The following is a 21,281-nucleotide window of genomic DNA, read 5'->3' as shown; positions in this document are numbered from 1 at the left end:
TGTTTTACTGTCACAAAAAATTTGCATCTTTAAACAAAAAAAGTTATTTAATATAAAAATGTTTTATATTTACCTCCAACTAAATTGCTTTGCTTTCTCTTGAAAATTTCAGGAATATTTGTTTTAGGAAGCTTTTCCATGATATATGGTGACTTGACTTCCACACTGCCACATTACCACTTGCTCTCCAATATGAAGGCTCTTAAAAAGAATGCATGAAAGTATGACGACTTAAGATTTCAAAGAGGTTCTTCATATTTCAATTATTATTCTGTCCTGTTTGCACCATCTTAACATCTTGGGGTCTACTCTACAATGTGGCCCAGTTGCAGTTTTAGTTCCAAAAAATTTTAACTGTATTTTCCACCCAAGAAAATTATTACTTTCCAGCATTTCAACAGTGAATTCCTGGCCACTTGTAGGCTAAGCAGATACTAGCTGTGAGCTTGCTTTTAGAGAAAAGTCTCTGGAACAGCTATAAGGGTAAATGTAAACAGTATAAATCTGAAAATATTTTTCCAGTAAAAACAGAACACTCGCCAAGGATGATCCTAAGTAAACTGCAATGACAGAAGATAGAGTTTTAAAAAATCATTTGAAAAGACAAAACATATTAATCCAAAGAAGCCAAAGGATTTAATTCAGCTATACTAACAGAATGTGGCTGCTTTAAAATATTACAGATTGGTGCAAAATTGCACTTTTTGCTATTAAAAGTAATGACAATTACTTTTACTTTTGCACCAAATAATCCAACCTTAAAATGTATATTTATAAAATAGCATCATTTACTTTTGCACCAAATAATAATTCAGTCCTTAAAATGTATTTTTATAAAATAGCATCATTTACTTCAGAAACTTTTTGTTGTTAGGTAATGCCACATACTCCCTTTTGTTATGCTATACACACTTGTATATTATTCGAAGGCCCCTGGATGTTGTACATACCCTGAGTAACATGTAAGATCACTGAAATCTTGTTTTCATTATTTTGTCATCAAAATATCCTTGCCAAACTTTTTTTGCTAAAACTCTTTCTCCTGGAAGGCAGCGTAAGAAGTTCTTCTTCCTTATAAGATCCTGGCCCACAGTACGGTGAGCCACAGACAGGTAAGAAATAACTTTTGCAGCCGGGCATGGTGGCTTATACCTGTAATCCCCACACTTTGGGAGGCTGAAGCGGGTGGATCACTTGAGGTCAAGAGTTTGAGACCAGCCTGGCCAACATAGTGAAACCCCATCTCTACTAAAAATATAAAAATTAGCAGGTTATGGTAGCATGCACCTGTAATTCCAGCTACTTGGGAGGCGGAGGTTGCAGTGAGCTGAGATTGCACCACTGCACTCCAGCATGGGTGATGGAGTGAGACTGCCTCAACCAAAAAAAAAAGAAATAACTTTTGCTTTCTGAAGTTGTTTTCTGAAGCATGCATACAGGAATGGATTATTTTCAGCAATCCATGTGGACTGAGGAATAAAAAGTTACAGAACTTCAACAAATAATATCTGAAACCCCACTACTGTTAACAGAAATAACAAAAAAGACACAGGCCTGTTCTCCCGGAACTGACAGTCGGAGGGGAAAAGGAAGGAAGGATGCTGTTCAAATACGAAGGAAGGGGATCTTACCCAGGCTGGATGGGAGGTGAGTGTGAGGAGTCAGAAAAGGCCTCCTGGAGGCAGGAACATCACCTGAAGGATGAGGAGGCATCAATAAATACAATAGGCCAATATAAGGGTTGGTGTTAGGCTGCAGACAGAGCAGAAGGCGGCATCAGACCTGCCTCTGTAACAACAAGGACCTGACCTTGTGTAAGCCATTTGACTTTTTTGCTCTCATTTTCCTTATCTATAATACGGGTTGTCCAGGATGTCAGTTAACCTTAACTCTTGCTGTGCATGAAAATCACCTGAGCGCCTTCTAAAAAGAATGGCCCCTTCCTCTGAAAGGTCGTTTCAGGTGGTGGGGCATCAGTGTTTCTTTCACGAGCTCTCCAGATGATGCTAATCTGCAGCCAGGGCTGAGAACCACTGGATGAGATGAGCTCTCAAGGCCCTGACATCTTAGGTCTGTGGTTCACAACCCCTGGGGCACAATAACATCTTCTGGGAGCTTTTAGAAATCCCACTGGAGGCTGCATTCCAGATAATTAAACCAGATCTTTGGAGGTGGCCTCAGGCATCCGTAATTTTAAAGTTCCCAGACTGATGCCAAGCTACAACCAAGGTTGACAACCATTGTTCTAGGCCCTCCTAATACTTCAGTTCCCTATTATGGTCAATGAAGGATGGGAAAATTAAAAAGAAAACTACATCGAATTAAAAAGAAAACTAAAAGCCAAAGGCCACCGAAGGATCTTAAACGAGACTGTACCACACGTGGATGTGTGCATCATTCATGTTTATGCATGACAGGTGGGAAATGCCCAATCCAAAATGCTCTCAGTTCTAAATTTAAGATTCAATGGAATACTTCTATAAAATGGCTCCATGGTGTGTTCTCCGCAATACTTAGTTAGAATTTGATTTGCATGGTTGACTGTAATATGAACATTACATTCCCTACCCACGAGGTTACTTAAATCCACTTATTAGGCAATGGTGAACTAAACAAACAGTAATTAGAAACACTCCAGACTACCTTTTAAATCTGTTGCTAAATTATGTTTTTCCTGCACCAAAGCCCATACACACAGCATGTCCACAAGCATCACAAAACCAAAGCCTCAGAAATATTTACACTAATAAGGGCATAAGCTACCTTTAGGCCTTCACACTGGATTCTGCAGGGAAGTAAGGGTTGCTTTAGAAGAAGACTATTCATTACTGTTATTTCTCACATCTGGGTAAATAAAGCACTGCCCGCATGCGGTTGGAAATCCCAGGTGAAAATGAACTCTCTGGGGTCTGGAAATGAAGAATACCTCTGATAGACTGTCTCATTTCCTGAAATGAGTCAGAAGTGAAAGTAATTCTTCAGAAAAGAACATCTGCACTATGGCACAGCTTATAAAATAATGCCAGATGATACCTGTGGCTATGAAGTTGGCCTCAGAGAAGAAGGGAGGGTCTGGGAACAGCACCAGAGCCTCTGCATTGCACTTAATCTCAGGGCTGCCGCTGTTAGCTTGGAGGGCCTGCAAATCCAATGAGCGGCTAGGCGTCCTGGTCTCCACCATAAATCTTGATGAGCAGTCAGACTGCTCACATTCCATTAGAGAGCTGGCCCCTCGCCAATGGGTGGAAGCAGCCAGAAAGGATGCATGTGCTGCCCTGAGCACGGAAATAGCAATTCTTACAAGAAAAACTGTTTTCCTTAACTAAAAATAGTCTATACCCGTTAATGATTCAGACAGACCTTTCTTCCTGGGGAGGACTATGACCTAATGCTGCCAAGGAAAGCCCTTCCCCTCCTATTATGCAGGAAGAAGAGGTATTGGCATGTGGTCAGGTACTGGAGGACAGGAAAGAATGAAATGTCTTTCACACAACTCTAGTAAAGACCAATAAACAGGAAGGTGAAAAACAAAGACGGTTTTCACCAAGATCACAGGCTTGGTTATTCTTCTTAGATAGCTCTTCATTATTCTTTTCATCCTGGTTAAGTATATATGTCATATTTTATTTATTTAATGTTTGAGACAGGGTCTCACTCTGTCACCCAGACTGGAGTGCAGTGGTACAATCTCGGCTCAGTGCAGCCTCCATCTCTCAGGTCCAAGCAATTCTCCTGCCTCAGCCTCTCGGGTAGCTGGCATTACAGGCATGTACCACCACACCTGGCTAATTGTTGTATTTTTGTAGAGACAGGGTTTCACCATGTTGGCCAGGCTGGTCTTGGACTCCTAACCTCAAGTGATCTGTCTGCCTTGGCCTCCCAAAGTGCTGGGATTACAGGCATGAGCCACTGTGCCCAGACCAGGGTTTTTAAAAGGAATCCAGCACTGCTGTTTGTAATGGAGTGGTGGGGGAACTGGAAACAATCTACATGCCCGTTAATAGATGATCAGGTAAATTATAGTACATAAACAATGGAATACTATGTAGTTATTTAAAAGTCCAATCTGTGTGCAGATATAGAGATATCTGTACTATGACACATTAATACATTAAAAAATGCACCTGGCTTTTGTATAGTAAACATTTGTGTAATGTTTTTAAAGAAGTTGCCTAAAATAGGAGAGGGTTGGGAGACAGTGTTATTTTTCTTTTATACCCTTCAATATAGTTTTGACTTTTCATATACCTGTACCCTTCCCCTTTTAAAAATAGGCACTAAGTAACCGGAGGGCTATTTCTGGTTTCTTCTTTATGCTAGCCTCTTCATACATAATTTAAAACAAGTGCTATTTTATTTTTTTGAGACAGGAGTCTTGCTCTGTTGCCCAGACTGGAACACAGTGGCACGATCTTGGCTCACTGCAACCTCTGCCTCCCTGGTTCAAGCGATTCTCCTGCCTCACCCTCCCCAAGTAGCTGGGATTACAGGTGCCCGCTACCACACCTGGCTACTTTTTACATTTTTAGTAGAGATGGAGTTTCACCACACTGGCCAGGCTGGTCTCAAACTCCTGACCTCAAGTGATCCGCCTGCCTTGGCCTCCCAAAGTGCTGGGATTACAGGTGTGAGCCACCATGCCTGGCTAGTAAGTGCTATTTTAAATAGATGTTATGGAATCGTAACTCCCCAAAAATCAGATGTCAAAGCCCTAACACACAGTATCTCAAAATGTGGATTTGGAAAAGACAGGGTCTTCAAAGAGGTGATTAAGTTGAAAATGAGACTAAGCATGTGCCCTAATCCAATTAGACTGGTGTCCTTAAAAGAGGAATAAATTTGGACACAGGAAGATACCGGAGTGCATGCATGCAGGGGAAAGACCATGTGAGGACGCAGAAAAGGTAGTCGTAGGCAAGCCTCAGGAGAAACCAAATGTACTGACACCTTGACGTTGGGCTTCCTAGCCTCCAGAACTGTGAGAAAATAATGTCTGTTGTTTAATAACCCAGTCTAAAGTATTATGTCATGGCAGCCCCAGCAAACTAATATAACAGATAAACAGATGGATGATTCAATTCAACTAGCACAACATGGATACAGTCAACCATAAGAGTCTTCAACAGGTGAAAAGCCCACTAAGTCTACCATGATGCTGACGGTCTAATCTGCCTTTGAAGACACAGGAGTTGATGGAGCTTCTGACTAAACCATGTTTACCCTGTTAAGTGGTTCAAGCTGGGACTTGAATGGGTTTCCCACCTCGTCATTTTTAACAAACTCCATAACTCAAAGAACTAGAGCCTCAGATACACACACACACACATTTGTTTTTTGAGACAGGATCTTGCTCTGTCACCCAGGCTGGAGTGCAGCAGCACAATCTTGAGTCACGGCAACCTTCACTTCCTGGGCTCAAGCAATCCTCCTGCCTTAGCCTTTCAAGTAGCTCAAACTACAGGTGCATGCTACGATGCTCAGCTAATTTTTTAACGTTTTTGTAGAGATGAGGTCTCACTATACTACCAGGCTAAGCCTCACGTATTTTATTAGTGACTTTTAAAAGGTTGGCTTATAGTCAAAAGGCTGATAACTAATGAAAGGGAAAGTGTCACAGTAATATTAATTCAATTTTTTTAAAAAAGACTTGGCACCAGTGTTTAAAACAAGTATGGAAAAACAAATGATATGCCATATTTATGGGCCAACTTAATCTTTTATGCTTTAATACCTATGGTCCCAGACCACAATGCAATATAGTTTTAAAAGTATGGTAATCCAGGGCTAAAATTTCTTCATGAAACCTTACAGATTTTTACAAATTTATTAATCTTTTTAAAAACTGGAGTTTAGAGATCAGTGACACAGAACCACAGACTTTGCCTACAGAATCTTTAGGCTATAAAGGCTTTACCTACAAACCTATAGTCTTTAACTTGCAAAGATTTGTAAGTGGGTTAAGATGCAGACACCTGAAAAGATCACGACCCAAAAAATAATATGTGGTACAGTCAGTTCAGGCTACAGACATTCAGAGGAAGGTGGAATCACTTCCTCTGAATGGCCGGGGGAAGTTTCACCAACGGTATAAGGTCTAAGTCAATCTGGGATTAGAAATAAAAGTTAAGGAGAAGTGATTTATGTTCAGGTCTGCCTTACCCGAGTATATTGTTCTAAAGGCGAGAACTGTGTCCCTAAAATCCTAACAGTGCCTGGCAAGTAATAGGCATCTGCCAGCTGGGGCAGGGAAACAGGTGAACACACAGCATGCTCATGTTAGGGTAGGTCTATACTGCAGGATTTTTGTAAGGAAGTTGCAGGACATAAGATTTAAAATGTTGGAACCAACCTGTAGGTACACTGAGGTTTGGGCTTTATCCCTACACAGTGTAGAGTCTACGAAGATGTTTCTGAAGGAGAAAAGCACATGATGGGGCCAGCAGTGTTGTGCAGAATGGACTGGAGGTGGTAGAGAAATGACAAGAATCGGGAAGGTTAACTGGATGATCAGCTGGGTAAAGTCTCAGCTTCCTAATCTATAAAATGGGCATCATACTACCTCTGTTCATAGGGCTGCTGTGCATATTAAATGGAATAAGGATGGTAAGGTACATAACACGAGGTCTGACAGTAAGCACTCAAGACATAATTGCTATCATTATTATTTACTATCATTATTTATTGTTATTATCATTATTTATTATTGTTCCACACTGTAAGATATAGAAGCAAACAAGCAAGAACAAATGTGAGGTGTGGAGCCAGGGGATGTAGGTCACCTCAGGGTCTCAAGTCCCTTACACAGAATGGTAAGGCTGTCTTTTTGGAAATGGAATGTGCTATATTTATTCCTTAGTTCTCCATAACTTCGTATTTCAATACAGTAGATCCAACACGGAAGGAACAGATGTCTGAAATGATCTTCAAAATTGAGACTACAAAATCAACTTTACGTTGCTTTTATATAAAAGTCACTATACAGACTAATGCCAATCAGTTTTGAAACACAAAATGGACTCAGCTATAAATCCAAGAAAATCATTTTCATAATGAAAATGCCAATGCCTTAATTTAAGAATGGAATTGCCAACATAAAAGACTTACAGTCAGTGAGGAATTGCTCCTTTCACACATAAATGAAAGAGCCTGACAACTCTGAATTGTTTCTGAAACTGATTATCAGAAATTGTTGAGAATATAAGCTACAGGATTTTTCCAACTGCACAATTACCACTTGACATTGGAGCTCACAGCTTCAGACCAAATTTGGTGTGCTGGCTTTGTACATTCCTTTCTCTAATTCTTATTATCAGGGACCCAAGGTCTTATATTTAGCGTCATGATATAGCTATGAAGTTCAACTGAAGATAATAGCACTTTGTCTAATACAAAACAATGCTAACTTTTTTTTGTAGATTTGATCTTAGAAGATTTACTGTACCACAAAATAATTTTTTTTATATTTACATAAATACGTATGTATCCACAATAAAGTTTCACCAACTAACCATTGGTAAAATTAATGTATCAGACGTCTGTGCGAGTCTTACGCTCAATATTAAACATCTATTTTAAAACTTTACTCTTTGGTCCATGATAGGTTGCCATTACTATATCATTGGTGGGTGTATTACTTCTTAAAATTAATAAAAGCCAACCCCAAAAAAATTATACAAAGGGACTAAATAAGACATAACTTATTACTTTTACCAGAGTCAACAGAAACTTTCCAAGAATCAAAGAGGACAAGATGAAGAGAATAGTCAGCTGTCAAACCAATTAACAGGCCAAGGACAGAGAAGGATAAGGAATGCAAACTTGCCAGCATAATTTCCAGTTGACAGGCATTAGCGAAGACATACACGTATTCAACATTTGAATAACATCTTAAAAGGAAAGAGTAGAGCACAAAATCAGGAATCAAGACGTGGGAAGAAGAAAAAATTCCTTTAAGGAGAGAATAAAGCCTGAAGACAACATGCAGCAGGTAATGGGGCGACCAGCAGCTAAATCAAAAGACACGAGCTGTAACCCTGCTTTACACCTACCAAACTGGTTTCCTAGGTTTCCTTCCTAATGTTCCTTAACTTTTTTAAGTCTTAGAATCTTTAGCTGTAGTTTGAACAGGGAAGATGATATGATATCCAAAGGTCTCCTCCAGCTCTGATAATAGACTGGGAGTTTGTTTAGATGATGAACAGATACTTTTAAGTGGGGAAAATATAGGCTACTTTTATTTCACAGTGACTTCAAGTTCACAAGAATGAAATTTCACGGAAGGAAGCCAAGCTGTCAGCACACACAGTGAACACAGCCCTAAAGCATTTGTCAAATCAAGGCCTCTGAAATGAGTACGAACACCTGGATGGTGTGCATGTTACCTGCCACATAACCTCAGCCTCAGTCACAATCCCTTTGCCTCTGACCCTCCTTGGCTCTTCCCAGTTGGATACACTTACTTCTCAGCCCCCATTCTTCATGTAATCCTGCCAGAGGCAAGTTGTACACACATCTATAAAAAGTTAGGAGAGGTTTAAGGTGAAACAGGCAATGGAAATCCTTGGTGCAGCTCCTAACCTTGAGAATAGCACAGTATGTAACAATTACCAGTGTTCTAAAAGGACATTTTAGGCCAGGTAGGGTGGCTCACAACTGTAATCCCAGCATTTTGGAAGGCCAAGGTGAGAAGAATGCTTGAGGCCAGGAGTTTAAGACTAACCCAGGCAACAAAATGAGATCCCATCTCTCCAAAAAAAAAAAAAAAAAAAAAAAGGCCAGGCCAAGCCAGGCCAGGCCAGGCATGATGGTTGTAGTCCCAGCTATTCAGGAGGCTGAGGGGGAGAGAACCACTTGAGCCCAGGAATTCAAAGTTGCAGTGATCACACCACTGCACTCCAGCCTGGGTGACAGAGCAAGACCCTGTCTCTCAAAATAAAAATAAAAAGAGAACATCTTGTACTGGCCCCTGTTAGAATGCGTTCCCCAGTAATTTCACTTCTCAAGAACTTCACAAAAATAATGTGAAATATAGAAAAATATTCATACCTACAAATCTCTCTCAATATTATTTATAACAGCCAAAAAATCTGATGCATGCTAGACCTGCAACAATCAAGTAAAAATTATGCAAATTATACCTCAAGTTAAGTTCCCTTTCTACATGATCCCACAGACCATGTGCTTGCCCCTCTATGGGACTCAACTTGCCTACTAATTGACCATTTCCTCCAGCAGGTCCTGAAGGACAAACACCACAGTTTGTTCACTACTTTCGCCACAAAGTGTAACTTATAGTAAGCACAAACTAAATATCTGTTGAACATCTTCTGGAAAACGCGTTTAAGTAAATTTTATGTGATAGAATGTTATTCAGCCATTAAATGTGGTTTGTGAAGCCTTCTTAAACATAGGGAGTGCTGATGATGAAAAGCTCTGGAAATGGATAGTGGTGGTGATTGCACAACACTGAATATACTTAATGCCACTGAATTGTACACTTAAAAATGGTTAAAATGGTTAATTTTATGTTATGTATACTTTACTCCAATAAAGGAGATAAACAGAGAGTGCTTATGAGGCAAGTTAAGTGAAAAGGCAGGATACCATATGTCTAAACCATGTAAAACTACATTTGCATTTTTTTAAAAGGTGGGAAAGCAGCATACTAAAATATTCATGGTGGTTTATCTTTGAGGGGTAGTGTTGGGGTGATTTTTGGTTTATTTGCAGTTTTTTGTATTTCCCAAAATTTCTACAGTGGCTCACATATAATACGTATAATCAGAAAAAGACATCAAGCAGCAGAAGCCAGGGATAGAAAGGTTTCCTTATCAGCAGGTTAAACCTTGCTGTGATCCTTGATGCATTATACTTGTATAGTGCATATCATTTGTGCTTGCCTTCACTGTATAGTCCATAAAACATGCCATTTAAGTGAAAATTGTACCTTTTAAAATTGAAATGTATTATTTAGCTTTTGCTCTGCCAGAAAGTATGCCTTTCAGATGTGACGTACTGTAAGTATGCTTTGCCCAGGCTGAGAAGCAGCAACTGATGGTTGTTTTAGACATACAAGTGACCAGCTGGATCAAATACACAGTTGTGCTCAGAGGTGAAAGACTTTCAGAACCTGTGATGAGCCAGTCTGCAACACCTCAGAGACCGACATCCAAATGGCCTCAATAAACACTAAACTTGACACAGTTACAAACAAATTAGAAGCAAGTCCTTTGGAGTTACACAAACTCAGGACTGAAGTAACAGAGCCAGGACTGCCACTTACCATGCATACCACTGTGAGTGTTCCTGGCCTCAGTTGTCCCACAAATAACAGGGGATAAAAACGCTTCCCTCTTGGTTAAACAAGATGATGTTTGTAAATCAGAGCTGGAGGAAACCCTGAGCGTGCTAACACCAGTTGTCCAACCCATATCATTAATTTCCTTCCTTTCCCCTCTTTAGATCAAGTGTCCAATCCAGGATAGCAAGTGAAATGCTAAAAATGGCCCTCTAGGTATTTTATTCTCTTTGAAGCTATTGTGAATGGGAGTTCATTCATTATTTGGCTCTCTGTTTGTCTGTTACTGGTGTATAAGAATGCTTGTGATTTTTGCACACTGATTTTGTATCCTGAGACTGTGCTGCAGGTGCTTATCAGCTTATTGGAAAAAACTGCTCTAAAGTTCATATGGAACCAAAAAAGAGCACGCATTGCCAAGACAATCCTAAGCCAAAAGAACAAAGCTGGAGGCATCACGCTACCTGACTTCAAACTATACTACAAGGCTACAGTAACCAAAACAGCATGGTACTGGTACCAAAACAGAGATATAGACCAATGGATCAAAACAGAGCCCTCAAAAATAATACCACACATCTATAGCCATCTGATCTTTGACAAACCTGACAAATATAAGAAATGGGGAAAGGATTCCCTATTTAATAAATGGTGCTGGGAAAATTGGCTAGCCATAAGTAGAAAGCTGAAACTGGATCCTTTCCTTACTCCTTATATGAAAATTAATTCAAGATGGATTAGAGACTTAAATGTTAGACCTAAAACCATAAAAACCCTAGAAGAAAACCCAGGTAATACCATTCAGGACATAGGCATGGGCAAGGACTTCATGTCTAAAACACCAAAAGCAACGGCAACAAAAGCCAAAATTAACAAATGGGATCTAATTAAACTAAAGAGCTTCTGCACAGCAAAAGAAACTACCATCAGAGTGAACAGGCAACCTACAGAATGGGAGAACATTTTTGCAATCTACTCATCTGACAAAGGCCTAATATCCAGAACCTACAAAGAACTCAAACAAATTTACAAGAAAAAAACAAACAACCCCATCAAAAAGTGGGCAAAGGATATGAACAGACACTTCTCAAAAGAAGACATTCATACAGCCAACAGACACATGAAAAATGCTCATCATCACTCGCCATCAGAGAAATGCAAATCAAAACCACAATGAGATATCATCTCACATCAGTTAGAATGGCGATCATTAAAAAGTCAGGAAATAACAGGTGCTGGAGAGGATGTGGAGAAATAGGAACACTTTTACACTGTTGGTGGGATTGTAAACTAGTTCAACCATTATGGAAGACAGTGTGGCGATTCCTCAAGAATCTAGAACTGGAAACACCATTTGACCCAGCCATCCCATTACTGGGTATATACTCAAAGGATTATAAACCGTGCTGCTATAAAGACACATGCACATGTATGTTTACTGCGGCACTATTCACAATAGCAAAGACTTGGAATCAACCCAAATGTCCATCAGTGACAGACTGGATTAAGAAAATGTGGCACATATACACCATGGAATACTATGCAGCCATAAAAAAGGATGAGTTCGTGTCCTTTGTAGGCACATGGATGCAGCTGGAAATCATCATTCTGAGCAAACTATCACAAGAACAGAAAACCAAACACTGCATGTTCTCACTCATAGGTGGGAATTGAACAATGAGATCACTTGGACACAGGAAGGGGAACATCACACACCGGGGCCTGTTGTGGGGAGAGGGGAGGGAGGAGGGATAGCATTAGGAGATATACCTAATGTAAATGACGAGTTAATGGGTGCAGCACACCAACATGGCACAGGTACACATATGTAACAAACCTGCACATTGTGAACATGTACCCTAGAACTTAAAGTATAATTAAAAAATAAATAAATAAAAATAAAAATAAAAATGGCTCTCTACCTAGAACTAATAAAGTTAACATCATAGGAGAATGGGAAGATGTTCTGAATCCTTTTCGAGTTTCAGTCCTCTGAAGCCCTCATCAGATGCAAACCAATTTTCCTATTCTTTGTTCCTCAATAATAGGAAAATATTCTCTGTGTCCTTCGCATACCTGGAAGCCTGATTATCACCCTTAGGTTTCTTCTTCAAACCTTTCATTCACACCTGGCATGGTGGCTCACACCTGTAATCATAACATTTTGGGAGGCCAAGGCTGGGGGATCACTGAAGGCCAGGATTTCAAGACCAGCCTGGGCAACACAGCAAGACACCCACATCTCTACAAAAAACAAACAAACAAACAAAAACAGCCGGCTGCAGTAGCACATGCCTGCAGTCCTAGTTACGCAAGAAGCTGAAGCAAGTGGACTGCTTGAGCCCAAGAGTTTGAGGCTGCAGTCAGCCAAGATGGCACCACTGCACTCCAGCCTGGGTGACAGAGCAAGAAACCTTCTCCCTAACAGAAAAAAAAAAAAACAAAACTAAACTAAAAACTAAACACAAATGATAAAATCTTTCATTCCTTTAAACATATCAGTGGTTCCTCTCAGTCTTCTCTGCAAGCTCTCCCTACATTGTTAGCTGGATGGCCTCTGAATCCCTCTGAGCAGGACTTGGCATAGCACAAGACTAGCACCTAATCCATGCATCCCAGAGAGCTTTGAAAAATACAACAAATTATTATGCTTCGGAAGGTTACTTGACTCTGACTGATGAGGGTGTGCAATGCCCCTGAAACAAATCCAAGTGTGACCCACAGTGCCCTCCAATTTGCTCCCATAACCTTTGTCCTTTGCTTTGCCTTGCAATTGCGAACATTGTTCAGTAAGCTGATCGAGTCTGAGATTGCATCAGATTCAACACTGCACCAAATCCCTCCCTTCAAAAGAGCAGCCCGTATCTTTGCAAAAGATCTGCCTGCTTACTTCCTTGATTAGCTCTTACTTGAGTGCCTCACTGGGCAGAGGAGGAAAGGAGCTGACAAAGCAAGGATAATGGAAATCTTCAGCTGTTTAAGGTTACCTTTGTGTAGGATGAAATGCACAAACTGACTTCACTACCTTTGGGCTACAGAACTCAAGCTCTTTCTTCCAGTAAACATGTACTGAGCCCTGCGCCAAGTGCTTGGCATTCAAAAATCAGCCATTTTTTCCTTATGGAAGAAAAGAATATCAACAATTCTGCCACAGTGCAATACGTTCTAGAATAAAAGTATATACAAGGTTATTACAGCTTAACAGAGGGCAAAGAAGGACACTGAATCTGCCTGGGCAGGATTTGAGGAGTTGGAAAATTCACACATCTCTTTCTTTACTCGCCACGGAGGAATGAATGAGCTGACCTACAGTGCCTGTGGGAGGCTAGTGCTGTTGCAGCCTTTTAATGCAGTCTATTTAATGCCATTGCCACTGAATTGCTTTGGTTGCTGTACATGCTTTCCTGTTCTCACATATTCACCTCTTACTTTACTTTCAGAATAGAACATATGGTGTTTCCATTCTCTCTCCAGTCTTTCAACCCCATCATGTTTCCTGCCCTGGAGAGTTGCTTTGACTATCAGAGAAGGAATACTATAATGGCTTAGCTGGAGCAAATAAAGAGGCAGGAATAAGCCTGTTTGCTGAAAGGAGCTGGAAAAGCGAGTGCAGAGCCATTATCATAAGTACCCATTGCAACCAGGCCCTCCATGGCTCCAGCAGGTGAGTACCTGCCCTGTGAATGCCCAGGGACATCCCTGCCAATTGCAGCTGGAGATATTTGTCTTCACATTAGTTTCTATCCTCTACATCTCACCTCATCCCTTTCCAGGGTGTATTTGTTAAAATCGTGGTTCTTAACCTTTTATAGCTCATGAAATCCTCTGAGAGAATCTAGTGAAATCCAATGACTCACTCCCCTGAAAAATTTTCAAAAGCACATAAATGCAAAATATTACATTCAACTTCTAGGGATACACAAACCCCTAAACCCTATACACAGAAACCAGGAAAAAGCATACTGTTTAGTTCAAAATCCTTGAGCTTGTACTATGTGCCAAGCACCACAGGGACACCACCTCAAACTTAATGCTTCACCATTCTGAATGTAGGACTGCCCTCAAACATCCTGCCTTTGTTCCACGTAAAGTTTCTGCCTGGAACACTTGTCCCCATGTTCTCTGCCCAGGAAACATCTATTCAGTAGTTTAAGCATCACCTCTTAAATGAAAATAGAAACTTTATGAACCCATCACCCCAATCCACCCCTCCCCCAAGAAAGGCAAATTACTGCCCTCTTCCTGTCCCACCATTTTCTGAAGATATGTGAATCAGAGATCCTACAATATTTATTACTTTAATGCAGTCATATCCCTTTCTCTATCAGACTGTAAGCAACCTGAGGGCATGGACTATAACTTAATCATCTCTTATTTTCAGCTCCTAGTATAAAGTCTCTATTCTAGAGGAAAACATTCCTTTGGGGGAAACAAACACAAAATCAGTTAATTTTAATATGAGTGTCCTAATACTCAAACCTGATGAGTGATTTTTAAGCAAAATCTTAGGGGAGGAGTGGCAATAAACTAGACAAAATTGGTGCATTTGGGGGCACATTATTGGCAGGGGGACAGCAAGGCATGCAGCAGAATCACAGTGTACAGAGAAGGCAGTAATTCTGGATTCATGGTGACTAAATAGGGAGACAGAAAACAGGTGTAAGAGGTGAGGAGAGAGAAGAGGAGTATGAGGATAGAGGGCACCAAATGAGGTACAGGGAGCTTGGATATATCCCAGAGGTAGAAATCACTGAAGGATTTTTTTTCTCCCTTTTCTACTTAGCAAAGTAATGTGATTACTGTTAAAAATGGAGAAAAGGCAAGAAGACAACAAACTCGTAACTCCATCATATAAAGACAACCATTATTGCTATTCTGTCATCCTTATGTGTTATGTTAATATGTATGCATGTGTATGTAACTGTGGTTTGTATTTTACTTCGATTTTGCTAAAATTAAGTATTTACTAGTAGCAGGCACTATACTGAATACACTACATGCATTATATCATTTCATCCTCAAAATAGTTCCTAGTAATTCACAGTTATTCATTGTAATCCATTTTAAGGAGGACAAAGTTGGGGGAAGGGTGTCCAACACCACATGACTAATATGTATTTAATAGCAGAACTGAGAGATTCCACACCAAGTTTTCTTCAAATACTTCAGTTTTTTTCTTTATTCTCACGTGTTTAACTTGTAAGTGAATTATTTCTTCCAATTTTCTCAGAAAAATCCCTTTGGGAATTTGATAAGCATTGTGATAAACCTAAAAATAAACCTGGAAAAAAAACCCGAACCCATTACTACAGTATTTTCCCATATAGAGAGCATATAAAACTCCTGGCATTCATTTCAACCTTTTTATAATCTTCGCAAAGTCTGCAGTTTCCTTCATTGAAGGCTTGTAGGTTTAGGAGGGTGGCACGTTCAGATATATGCTTTGAACAGATAAATCTGGCAACAGTATGAAGGAAGACAGATTTGAGGAGACGAGATTGGAAGGCTGAAACACAAACTAAGAGATGGCCACAGTCCAGGTGAGACACAAGAGCCTAGAACCAAGGCAGTGATGTGTGGTGGGAAGGGCAGGGAACTGCCTCAGGAAACATGGAAGGCAGAATTTAAAGGACATGGAGTAAAAAGAGGAGGCAGAGTGGTAGAGGAAAGAGAGGAAGTCAGGGAGAGTAGATGAACTGGGGATGCCATTCACAGAGAGGACACAGAAGGGATGCAATTTGTGGTGTGGGGTAGCAAGTAACAAGTTCAACTGTGAACTAAATCACGGAAACCATCCCAAGTGCCTACTCTATGCTGAGTGCCTTGCTGAGTGCTGGAGAGTCTGCGGCACATCAGACTGGGGTGGCCCAAGGACGGGCACACTGGGGTTAACAATGAGCAAGGAGACCAGGCTGGGCAGAGGGGTGCAGCCTGGTGGAGATGGCCTGGATGGGGCTCTGAAGCTCTAGGAACAGATCTGAAACTGCAAGTGTGAATGAGACTGCCCTCAGAAAACATGCAAGCAATGTGAGAACAGAAGCCAACCAAGGTTGGAGCTTGAATTAAAACAGTGTTTCAAGTTGAACAGAGGAAGCAGGCACGCCAAGAGAAGAACAGAAGTTATAATAACCCAATCCTGAGCCCATACTGCCCCTGGACTTCTTGGAAAGAATGATTTTTTTTTTTTTAATTCAAAGGTCACTCAGTCGATTTTAAACATTAAACAAAATTACACAAGAAGTCCATGATGAGGGCAAGAATTTGCATCTCCTGGCTGCCTCTCAGAGCTTTATCCACCAGCCATATGGAATTGATGATTAATATTCAGTAGGAAGTGAATGTATAATCATGTGCCTGCCATTCAAATGTGAAAAGAAATGTTTTCTGCTCAGTATACCCAATAATACATTAATATATCTTCAGTTTAAAATACATTTATGAATAATTTTATACATTTTATAAATTTCCTGGCAAGGATGATAATAGAACAATCTATTTTCACTGCTACATGAAACAAAAAAGAGGAATGAAAGGTTCAGTTAATCAAGGAATTTAATATGCTTTATAATAAATATCAAACAGTCATTACTTGGGCTATACAAAGGGTGGCTGAGGTCATAATATGATTATAATAGCAAGAGTTTGTGTCCATATATATTCTGTCAGTTACTTAAATTTGCATAAGAAGTTTCCTCTATGAATTTTTTTTACCACATTAGAAAGCTAGAAATCAAATTTGCTTGTCCTGATTTATATATGAGCAGCAATAATAAGATTTTGTAATGATTAACAGTAGTAACAATCAAATAAATGGAAAACACTAACCTTTCCAAAGTACAAATGCAATGACAAACAGACGGATATGAAAATAAATTACCTGCACTGCCATATGTAGATGTTGTTTAGAATACCAGGAAAGCACCAGAATCTGAAATGATTACTGTGGCAGTGTTTGACAAGGCCAGGAAAAAAAAAAAATGCTGTGAATTCTTCATCTTTTGTCATCTTTGTCAACAGTGTGTACCCATGTGTGGTGTATACACATGTGCATGTTCAATTTTGTGGCATCCTGATCATAAGGAGAGATGCAGTTACTTCAAGATCATAGGGAGAGGCTGGGTGTGGTGGATCACATGCCTGTAATCCCAGCACCTTGGGAGGCCAAGGCGGGCGGATCACCTGAGGTCAGGAGTTTGAGACCAGACTGGCCACCATGGCAAAACCCTGTCTCTACTAAAAACACAAAAATTGGGTGGGGGTGGTGGTACACGCCTGTAATCCCAGCTACTCGGGAGGGAGGCTGAGGCAGAATTGCTTGAACCGAGGAAGCAGAGGTTGCGTGAACAGAGATCCCACCACTGCACTCTGGCCTGTGCGAATGGGCAAGATTCAGTCTCAAAAAAAAAAAAAAAAAAAAAAAAAAGAAAGTCACAGGGAGAAATCTGGGGCCAGACGGAAATGTACAATCCATCCAGGAGGAGCTGATGGATTCACAGTTTCCCCTCTTAACAACCACTGCCACTAAATATATGTATTTCAGGGTTATTGCATTAACTCTGTCATAGTCCACTAGTTGTAACTCCCAGGGTTCTCAGTGAGCAAAAAGTTTTGTTTAAAAATGGCTTTGGGATGATTCTCGATAAATTAAGAATCCTATGATTCCATGATGCTTCCTTTAGGAATAATATCCAAGGAGTAATGTCCACTACAATCTCCTTCAGCAACATTCTTGTTTTTTATTTTTATGAGATGTAGTCTCACTCTGTCACTAGGCTGGAGTGCAGTGGCACAATCTCAGCTCACTGCAACCTCTGCCTCCCGGGTTCAAGCAATTCTCCTGCCTCAGCCTCCCAAGTAGCTGGGACTACAGGTCTGCGCCACAGTGGTCAGCTAATTTTTTGTTGTATTTTTAGTAGAGACAGGGTCTCACCATGTTGGCCAGGATGACATTCTTGCTTTTACTGAGGAAAAAAATTCCAAGGCAGAGGGAGAATGCTCTAATGATGGCTAATCTATTATTCTAAGTATTCAAAGGTGACGAAGATTAAGGGCCTCAAACATGTTAAACACTTAACAAATGTCAAAATAATAAAAGGGAAAAAAGGGGAGAGTATAAATGAATAAATGATAACAAGATGCTAAAAAATTAAGAACATTCTAGTAAACAGAAATAAAGTTGTGTTCAGTTTGATAATCTAGACATGCAAAAATTATGAATTTTTTAGCATTTATAATGTAAGAGATATATGGAAAGTTTAAGTTAAAAACTAGCTTATTCTCAATCATAAAATATGAGGTAAAATTTTGAATCAAAGCTTGATGAGGGTTATTTAAAAATGTGATTTTGTTCGTGTCTTGACAGTAAAATGAAAGTATACAATTAAACAATAGAGCCAGGAAACTGCTCTTTTATTCATTCAAATATGTTGAATCTGTTTATGGAACTTAGCCATAATGCATATTTCTACTTCATTTTTAACAAACTAGGTATAATCTTATATATTTGTAATTTGGGAAATTTTCAGAATCCATTTAATCACAAGTATCCATCCAATGAAAAAGTTTACTGTCACCATTTTATGTTCACTCCAAAGTGTGATAAACATTTGATTAGCTAAATTTTTAAAAATCCAACCAAATTACCAAAACTAAATCGCACTTAACTGATTTTCCAAACAAACTTAGAATGTGACAAAGAGTTGGTCCTGTAAGTACAAGTAATTGTTAGTATCTATGAAGCCTTCAACAAACTGTCTGGTGCTCTGCAGTCCTATCTTCTGGGAGACAGAAAACAGGACTTTCTGTTTCTGTTTTGAAAAATTACCTTCACTGGGCCAAAGTTATGGATCTGGCAGACACTGCCTCCCCACGCAACGATGACCCACAACATCCCCATCCTCCTCGCCCCCTATTCCTTGGCCCACCTTCAGGAGGTATGGACAACTGGGTTATAAAGTTGGGCTTCAGAATCCTGGAGTAAGCTTCCCCTGGCCCTCCAACTCAATTCATACTCTTTCTCTACTGCCTTCTCTCTGCAATCCAGCATCCACCAACCTCCTCATTCGTATGAATGGCGAACTTTTTTTTTTTTTTTTTTTTTTGAGACGGAGTCTCGCTCTGTCGCTAGGCTGGAGTGCAGTGGCGCAATCTTGGCTCACTGCAACCTCCGCCTCTCGGGTTCAAGTGATTCTTCTGCCTCAGCCTCCCAAGTAGCTGGGACTACAGACACATGCCACCACACCCAGCTAATTTTTGCATTTTTAATAGAGACGGGGTTTCACCGTGTTGGCCAAGATGGTCTCAATCTCTTGACCTCGTGATCCGCCCACTTTGCCCTCCCAAAGTGCTGGGATTACGGGTGTGAGCCACCACACTCAGCGGTGAACTTTCTTGATGAATGGTGAATTCAATGGTGATTCATAACATGGAGAGTTCTGAGGAGCTTTTGTAAACCTAAAGCATAAACCAAACACTTTCTAGCCTTGTTATAGCAATTATTAATACACAATCATGACATCAGCAAGCTGGGAAGAATCTTGGATGTAATCTAAGCCTAAACTCCTCATTTTATAGATAGTGAACTATAATACTAGTGATCGCCTACAACCAAAATAATAACCGACTCAAAGTAACCTGCACATTCATGTAACGTCAGTGGAACATCTCAATTACACATTTTCATGTTTTGAGGCCTTAAATCCTTGCTGTAAGAGGTTGTTCATTTGAACCCAGGTTCTTAATGTTTGCATGTATCTTTTAATTTACAGTCATGTGCAGATTTAGAAATATTTAAAAATTTCAAATCCTGTACTTCTTCTATAAACCCTGAATTCACATTTCATTGTTATTAATGGCATCAACGTGCCTCTCATAAACTATTTAAAACAAGGAATAACTTTATACATTTAAGAATTCTGAATTCTGTTTTCTGTTCTTTGCAACTGGATCAGCGGCAGGGAGCTTGGAGGGAGATGAGAAAAACAAGCTCTGGACTCCCACAGACTTCAGACATTATTAGGTGCTGTCATTTTCTCCATATATTCTCATTTTCTTCCAGGGACAATGTAATGCTTATGCAATTAAACAAACATGATATTAAATAGCCTGAATTACAGAATGTTCCCTGCTCCCTGCAATGATCGTGATATACATCTCACTATTAACAAATTTCTCAGGAGAACAAGGGTGGACGGTTTAAAATGTAGACATGATAAGCTTTTAATAAAACAATGATATACCAGTATCTACATAGAGTAAGCAAGAAAAATTCAGTGATGATTTTTCTCCCCAAGGAAGTTTCAAAAGAAAGATATCCACATCCAGGTAAGTTGGGAACCATGACAATTCCCTGTAGTGTGAAGGTTTCCGCAAATCTTTAAAGCTGACTTAGAGAAAGACATTAATACAAGATTATATCCTTACCATAATTTGTCCCTTGGAGCCAATACATTTACATTTTGACTTAAAGTATGTTGATGACCAAAACCATTGTATACAAAATGTAAAGAAATGCAATACAAAAATTAAAATAAATGCTGTTCTCCCTAATACCTTCATACTGTTAACTTTGAGCCTTAGAAAAATGTGAGAACTGTTTTGGCTCAGTAGAAGGGTGCTCTGCTCCAACACTACAATGCTTTACAGACCCCGGGTAACAAAACTCCTTTACAGGGGTGAAATGAGTATTTAATGAGAACACTGATTGTCAGCCAAATTTCAGCATGTGCCCTAAGAAACAACGGAGATACATCATTTCTTACAACAGTAGCTGATAAAAACAGTAGTTGAAAACAACAACAAAAACACAACAAAACACAACAAAAACACCTAGACTTTTAAAAAAATGATTATGCTTCTTTGGGGATGCAGATATGTCTGCGTTTGGAGTTTTCTGGCCACTTTCCTGTAATATTTGCTTTAATAATTTCTTTCAACCCTTTACAACACCAGCTGTTACACTGAGGATAAATACAGGTCTCCAGGA

The 21,281-nt window shown here is 39.8% G+C and overlaps 1 protein-coding gene across 3 annotated transcripts in view; it reads right to left on the bottom strand.

The window, feature by feature from the left end:
• Positions 1–21,281, bottom strand: part of ANO6 (anoctamin 6) — a 212,810-nt gene that overhangs the window by 154,436 nt on the left and 37,093 nt on the right. Inside the window, exon 2 of one of the 3 annotated variants that reach the window (XM_050746870.1) lies at positions 1,632–1,694. The exons of 1 other annotated variant lie outside the window; for it this stretch is intronic. In XM_050746870.1, coding sequence (XP_050602827.1) covers positions 1,632–1,694 — 63 coding nt within the window. Of the gene's footprint in view, positions 1–73; positions 818–1,631; positions 1,695–21,281 lie in introns of those variants that run through there. One more of the 3 variants, XM_050746873.1, reaches the window with a different exon arrangement.

Source organism: Macaca thibetana, chromosome 11, assembly GCF_024542745.1.
Source record: "Macaca thibetana thibetana isolate TM-01 chromosome 11, ASM2454274v1, whole genome shotgun sequence".
Taxonomy (NCBI): domain Eukaryota; kingdom Metazoa; phylum Chordata; class Mammalia; order Primates; family Cercopithecidae; genus Macaca; species Macaca thibetana.
Note: the sequence above shows the minus strand (reverse complement) of the source record. Positions and strands in the feature narration are given on the sequence as shown.